Consider the following 7,500-nt stretch of genomic DNA (forward strand, 5'->3'; position numbering starts at 1 on the left):
CCCGCACCTTCTCCCCCCGCACCTTCTCCCCCCCCCCCGACCCCTCCCCCCGCACCTTCTCCCCCCCCCCGACCTCCCCCCGCACCTTCTCCCCCCCCCGACCCTCCCCCCGCACCTTCTCCCCCCGCACCTTCTCCCCCCCCGACCCTCCCCCCCGCACCTTCTCCCCCCCCCGACCCTCCCCCTGCACCTTCTCCCCCCCCGACCCCTCCCCCCCGCACCTTCTCCCCCCCGCACCTTCTCCCCCCCCCTGACCCTCCCCCCGCACCTTCTCCCCCCGCACCTTCTCCCCCCCCGACACTCCCCCCCCACCTTCTCCCCCCGACCCTCCCCCCGCACCATCTCTCCCCCCCCCCGACCCCTCCCCCCGCACCTTCTCCCCCCCCGACCCTCCCCCCGCACCTTCTCCCCCCCCGACCCTCCCCCCGCACCTTTCCCCCCCCCGACCCTCCCCCCGCACCTTCTCCCCCCCGACACCCTCCCCCCGCACCTTCCTCCCCCGCTCACCTCCCCCCGACCCTTCTCCCCCCCCGACCCTCCCCCCGCACCTTCTCGCGCCCCCCCCCGACCCTCCCCCCGCACCTTCTCCCCCGCACCTTCTCCCCCCCCGACCCTCCCCCGCACCTTCTCCCCCGCCCTTCTCCCCCCGACCTCCCCCGCACCTTCTCCCCCCGCACCTTCTCCCCCCGCACCTTCTCCCCCCCCCGACCCTCCCCCGCACCTTCTCCCCCGCACCTTCTCCCCCCCCTGACCCTCCCCCCGCACCTTCTCCCCCCGCACCTTCTCCCCCCCCGACCCTCCCCCCCGCACCTTCTCGCTTCTCCCCCCGCACCTTCTCCGCTCTCCCCCCCCTGACCCTCCCCCGCACCTTCTCCCCCGCACCTTCTCCCCCCCCCGACCCTCCCCCCGCACCTTCTCCCCCCCCCGACCCTCCCCCCCGCACCTTCTCCCCCCGCACCTTCTCCCCCCCCGACCCTCCCCCGCACCTCTCCCCCGCACCTTCTCCCCCCCCGACCCTCCCCCCGCACCTCTCCCCCCCCGACCCTCCCCCCGCACCTTCTCCCCCCCCCCGACCCTCCCCCGCACCTTCTCCCCCCCCGACCCCTCCCCCCGCACCTTCTCCCCCCCGCACCTTCTCCCCCCCCCGACCCTCCCCCCGCACCTTCTCCCCCCCGCACCTTCTCCCCCCCCCGACCCTCCCCCCGCACCTTCTCCCCCCGCACCTTCTCCCCCCCCGACCCTCCCCCGCACCTTCTCCCCCCGCACCTTCTCCCCCCCCCGACCCTCCCCCCGGCACCTTCTCCCCCCCCGACCCTCCCCCCGCACCTTCTCCCCCCCCCCGACCCTCCCCCCGCACCTTCTCCCCCCCCGACCCTCCCCCCGCACCTTCTCCCCCCCCGACCCTCCCCCCGCACCTTCTCCCCCCCCCGACCCTCCCCCCGCACCTTCTCCCCCCCCGACCCTCCCCCCGCACCTTCTCCCCCCCCGACCCTCCCCCCGCACCTTCTCCCCCCGCACCTTCTCCCCCCGCACCTTCTCCCCCCGCACCTTCTCCCCCCGCACCTTCTCCCCGCACCTTCTCCCCCCCCGACCCTCCCCCCGCACCTTCTCCCCCCCCGACCCTCCCCCGCACCTTCTCCCCCCGCACCTTCTCCCCCCCCGACCCTCCCCCCGCACCTTCTCCCCCCGCACCTTCTCCCCCCCCGACCCTCCCCCGCACCTTCTCCCCCCGCACCTTCTCCCCCCCCGACCCTCCCCCCGCACCTTCTCCCCCCGCACCTTCTCCCCCCCCGACCCTCCCCCCGCACCTTCTCCCCCCGCACCTTCTCCCCCCCCCGACCCTCCCCCCGCACCTTCTCCCCCCGCACCTTCTCCCCCCCCGACCCTCCCCCCGCACCTTCTCCCCCCCCCGACCCTCCCCCCGCACCTTCTCCCCCCCGACCCCTCCCCCCGCACCTTCTCCCCCCCCGACCCTCCCCCCGCACCTTCTCCCCCCCCGACCCTCCCCCCGCACCTTCTCCCCCCGCACCTTCTCCCCCCCCGACCCTCCCCCCCGCACCTTCTCCCCCCCCGGACCCTCCCCCCGCACCTTCTCCCCCCGCACCTTCTCCCCCCCCCGACCTCCCCCCGCACCTTCTCCCCCCCCGACCCTCCCCCCGCACCTTCTCCCCCCCCGACCCTCCCCCCGCACCTTCTCCCCCCCCCGACCCTCCCCCCGCACCTTCCCCCCCCGGCACCTACTCCCCCAACCCCCCCGCACCATCCCCCCCAACACCCCCGCACCTACACCCCCCCGGCACCTTCCCCCACCACCTCCCCAATCCAGCCACAACAAACCAAACGTCCCCCCCACCAATCCCTCACAAACTCCATCCTGACCCTCCACATCACCCACTGAGCCACTCACAGCCTCATCACCCGCTTTGCCATCTGTCTGTATCTAACCCCGTGCTGTCCCTGTGCTGAAAGTGTTTGATGGGGGACAGTGTAGAGGGAGCTTTACCCAGTACCAGACCCAGTTACCTTCTGCCGTGGAGCTTGACTGGTCAGTTTCTTCCCACTCGCCTTCTGTAGGTCCTGGGTGGTCAGATTGTGGACAGCGGTGGAGTTATGACGGAGGAAGCTCCCTCTACCATTCTTGCCAAGAGCGAGTCTGGCACCTCCCCTGGCAGGGGGGTGCCCAATATATGCCCCCTGCCGCTTGCTGGGGGGGCACTGGGCCGAGGACAGGCAGCTCCACGACCCTCCAGGGGGTGAGTGACCCTCCATCTGTCCGGGATGTGTGCCAGGTCGGAGGAACAATCCCAGGTGCCCGCTCCCGGTCTCCCTCCCCCAGTACGAGGGGTGGTCCTGTACCAGAGACAGATCATTGCAGTTCATTGAAGGTACGCTATTGCCCCAAAAATACACCCCCCCAACCCTGATATCCCCCCATCAAAACCCCAAACAACCCCCACTCTGATATCCCACAGCCCCCTGTCCCAAACCCAAAACGACCCCCCAACCTGTTATACCCCCCGTCCCAAACCCGAAGCACCCCAACACCCTGATATCCCCCCTTCCCAAACCCCAAACACACCCCACCCCGATATCCCACACCCCCTGTCCCAAACCCAAAATGCTCCCCCCAACCTGATATTCCCAGCCATCCCAAACCCCATACATCTGCACACCCTGATATCCCCCGTCCCAAACCCCAAACACCCCCCACCCTAATATCCCCCTGATATTTTGGTGAGTAAAATCAGTGCACATGGTATTGGGGGTAGGATACTGAGTTGGATTGAAAATTGGCTGGCTGACAGGAAGCAAAGACTAGTGAGAAACGGGCCCCTTTCGGAATGGCAGGCGGTGACCAGTGGGGTTCCACAAGGCTTGGTGCTGGGACCGCAGCTGTTCACAATATACATTAATGATATAGATGAAGGCACTAAAAGTAATATTAGCAGCTCCTGAGATGCTGCTGGGCCTGCTGTGTTCATCCAGCCTCACATTTTACTATTTCAATGGAGTCAAGTTCGGTAAAGGGGAAGTACAACAAGATCTAGGTGTTCTTGTCCATCAGTCAATGAAAGCAAGCATGCAGGTACAGCAGGCAGTGAAGAAAGCTAATGCCATGCTGGCCTTCATCACAAGAGGAATTGAGTATAGGAGCAAAGAGGTCCTTCTGCAACTGTACAGGGCCCTGGTGAGACTGCACCTGGAGTACTGTGTGCAGTTCTGGTCTCCAAATTTGAGGAAGGACATTCTTGCTATTGACAGAGTGCAGCGTAGGTTCACAAGGTCAATTCCCGGAATGGCGGGACTATCATATGTTGAAAGATTGGAGCGACTGGGCTTGTATACACTTGAGTTTAGAAGGATGAGAGGGCATCTGATTGAGGCATATAAGATTATTAAGGGATTGGACACTCTGGAGGCGGGAAGCATGTTTCCACTGATGGGTGACTCCAGAACCAGAGGACACAGTTTAAAAATAAGGGGTAGGCCATTTAGAACAGAGTTGAGGAAAATCTTCTTCACCCAGAGAGTGGTGGATATATGGAATGCTCTGCCCCAGAAGGCAGTGGAGGCCAACTCTCTGGATGCTTTCAAGAAAGAGATGGATAGAGCTCTTAAAGGTAGTGGAATCAAGGGCTATGGGGATAAGGCAGGAACAGGATACTGATTGTGGATGATCAGCCATGATTATAATGAATGGTGGTGCTGGCTCGAAGGGCCGAATGGCCTACTCCAACACTTAATGCCTATTGTCTATTGTCTGTTGTCCCAAACCCCAAACACCCCCACCCTGATAGCCCCCGTCCCAAACCCATAACAACCCCCACCCTGATAGCCCCCGTCCCAAACCCCAAACACCCTGCACCCTGCTATCCCCCTTGTCCCAAAACCCAAACACCCCCCACCCTGATAGCCCCCGTCCCAAACCCCAAACACCCCCACCCTGATAGCCCCCGTCCCAAACCCATAACAACCCACACCCTGATAGCCCCCGTCCCAAACCCCAAACACCCCCCACCCTGATAGCCCCCGTCCCAAACCCATAACAACCCACACCCTGATATCCCACACAACCCCGTCCCAAACCCCAAACACCCCCCACCCTGATAGCCCCCGTCCCAAACCCATAACAACCCACACCCTGATATCCCACACAACCCCATCCCAAACCACAAACACCCCCCACCCTGACATCTTGCACCCCCAAACCCCACCCAGACGCCCTACCATCCCAATATCCCACAACCCAACACCCTCCAGAGGCCCTGCACACATCCCTCCCTCTGATACCCTTCACCCTTCGCCCATTTACCCCCCAAACCCACAGGCGGGTGGGGGCTTCATGGCTTAGGGAGACTCACAGCCCATGCCATTAACCCCTCCCCACACTACGTCCCCAAACACCGTCGTAAGGGCCAATGAGCGATGGGCAAAACAATCGGAGCGGTGAGGCCCAGCCCCCTCCCGCCATCCTGCCACATCAGTGTTAGCACCTGTTGAAAAGGTGCCATTCAGCCCCAGACTTGCCCACCTACTATCTAAAGCCACCCTCATTGATCCAGGCCCAACCTGGCCATCCCACTAGCAGCAGGCCGACACGGCCACCAGCCTCTCGCTCTCACCTGGGGTGAAATGGCCAGCCTCTTCCCGAGGGAGATGGAGGGGCTCCAGGAGTGAGCCAGCCTGAACTTCCATATGTGTGTACTTACCCCACCGAGGCCCCAACTCAACATGGCAGCCATTACAGACGTACCTGTGGGAGATACAGCAGGTGCACAGCTGTCAGCAAGTGGCTTTCTACCCCTGCCCCTCCTATTCCCGCCGCACTTTCGGAGGGTCAGTGCTAAGGGAGTGAGCACTCCTATTCCGGCCCTCCATGTCACTCTGCAGCATTCCGTCAGCACTGAACCTCCGACAGTGCGGCACTCCCTCAGCACTGACCCTCCGACAGTGCCCACTCCCTCAGCACTGACCCTCCGACAGTGCGGCGCTGCCTCAGCACTGACCCTCCGACAGTGCCCACTCCCTCAGCACTGACCCTCCGACAGTGCCCACTCCCTCAGCACTGACCCTCCGACAGTGCGGCACTCCCTCAGCACTGACCCTCCGACAGTGCCCACTCCCTCAGCACTGACCCTCCGACAGTGCCCACTCCCTCAGCACTGACCCTCCGACAGTGCGGCACTCCCTCAGCACTGACCCTCCGACAATGCCCACTCCCTCAGCACTGACCCTCCGACAGTGTCCACTCCCTCAGCACTGACCCTCCGACAGTGCCCACTCCCTCAGCACTGACCCTCCGACAGTGCGGCACTCCCTCAGCACTGACCCTCCGACAGTGCCCACTCCCTCAGCACTGACCCTCCGACAGTGCCCACTCCCTCAGCACTGACCCTCCGACAGTGCGGCACTCCCTCAGCACTGACCCTCCGACAATGCCCACTCCCTCAGCACTGACCCTCCGACAGTGTCCACTCCCTCAGCACTGACCCTCCGACAGTGCCCACTCCCTCAGCACTGACCCTCCAGCAGTGCCCACTCCCTCAGCACTGACCCTCCGACAGTGCCACTCCCTCAGCACCGACCCTCCGAACCGAGTTCGTCAGGTTCAGGTACACATTGAGAAATTGGGGTGTTGGGACGGGGGGTGAACAGTGACGAAAGCCTCTGGTCGAATTTGGAGGCAACGTCAAGTTAGTTAAAACAGAGGTGAGTTGGACACGTGTGTGTGTGTGTGTGTGTGCCTCTGTGTTGCGGTGAGTGTGAGTGTGAGTGTGTGTGTGTGTGTGTGTGTGTGTGTGCCTCTGTGTTGTGGTGAGTCTGAGTGTGAGTGTGAGTGTGAGTGTGTGTGTGTGTATGTGTGTGTGTGTGTGTGTGTGCCTCTGTGTTGCGGTGAGTGTGAGTGTGTGTGTGAGTGTGAGTGTGAGTGTGAGTGTATGTGTGTGTGAGTGTGAGTGTGAGTGTGAGTGTGAGTGTGAGTGTGAGTGTATGTGTGTGTGTGTGTGTGTGTGCCTCTGTGTTGCGGTGAGTGTGAGTGTGTGTGTATGTGTGTGTGTGTGTGCCTCTGTGTTGCGGTGTGTGTGTGTGTGTGTGTGTGTGTGTGTGTGTATGTGTGTGTGTGTGTGTGTGCCTCTGTGTTGCGGTGTGTGTGTGTGTGTGTGTGTGTGCCTCTGTGTTGTGGTGAGTGTGAGTGTGAGCGTGAGTGTGAGTGTGTGTGTGTGTGTGTGTGCCTCTGTGTTGTGGTGAGTGTGAGTGTGAGTGTGTGTGTGTGTGTATGTGTGTGTGTGCCTCTGTGTTGTGGTGAGTGTGAGTGTGAGTGTGTGTGTGTGTATGTGTGAGTGTGTGTGTGTGTGTGTGTGCCTCTGTGTTGCGGTGAGTGTGAGTGTGAGTGTGTGTGTGTGTGTGTGTGCCTCTGTGTTGTGGTGAGTGTGAGAGTGTGAGTGTGAGTGTGAGTGTGAGTGTGAGTGTGAGTGTGTGTGTGCCTCTGTGTTGTGGTGAGTGTGAGTGTGAGTGTGAGTGTGAGTGTGTGTGTGTGTGTGTGTGTGTGTGTGTGTGTGTGTGTGTGTTGATCGGGTCAGTTTCGGGAGGATATGTGTTGGACTTTATGAAGTCTCAAGGCATCAAACGCTTTGATGAATGATTGAGCCGAGAACGAGCTGAGGTCGTCCAAGTCGGGCTGGAATCTGTGCATCACATGGGTCAGTGACTCGGGTTCATGTCAGTGTTGACTCCAACATCATTGACAGTTTCGTCTCGGCTTCGCTCGTTGCCATGGAGAGCCGTGTGCCTCAGGACCCCAGCTCGGAGCAGGGATTGTAAACAACGGCTTCAGTCTCCGTTGTGTCTCATTGCTGGGAATGTCTGTCCCCTCGTGTTGGAACATCAGTCCGGTCATTCAGTGGCCGTGGGGAAGAGGGCTTGGGGCGCTCACCAAACAGCCACAGGTACACACAGGCTACCAAGCCACCCACACACAGAGGCAGACCCAGAGAGAGAGAG

The 7,500-nt window shown here is 62.5% G+C and overlaps 1 protein-coding gene across 1 annotated transcript in view; it reads right to left on the bottom strand.

The window, feature by feature from the left end:
- The window catches only part of LOC125449248 (atypical kinase COQ8A, mitochondrial-like), a 45,320-nt gene that overhangs the window by 25,543 nt on the left and 12,277 nt on the right, over positions 1 to 7,500 (bottom strand). The window contains 2 exon segments of the mRNA XM_059641496.1: positions 2,524 to 2,850; positions 5,124 to 5,254. Of these exon segments, the coding sequence (XP_059497479.1) occupies positions 2,524 to 2,850; positions 5,124 to 5,243 (447 nt within the window). The 5' untranslated portion in view covers positions 5,244 to 5,254.

This window comes from Stegostoma tigrinum, chromosome 42 (assembly GCF_030684315.1).
Source record: "Stegostoma tigrinum isolate sSteTig4 chromosome 42, sSteTig4.hap1, whole genome shotgun sequence".
Lineage (NCBI taxonomy): Eukaryota > Metazoa > Chordata > Chondrichthyes > Orectolobiformes > Stegostomatidae > Stegostoma > Stegostoma tigrinum.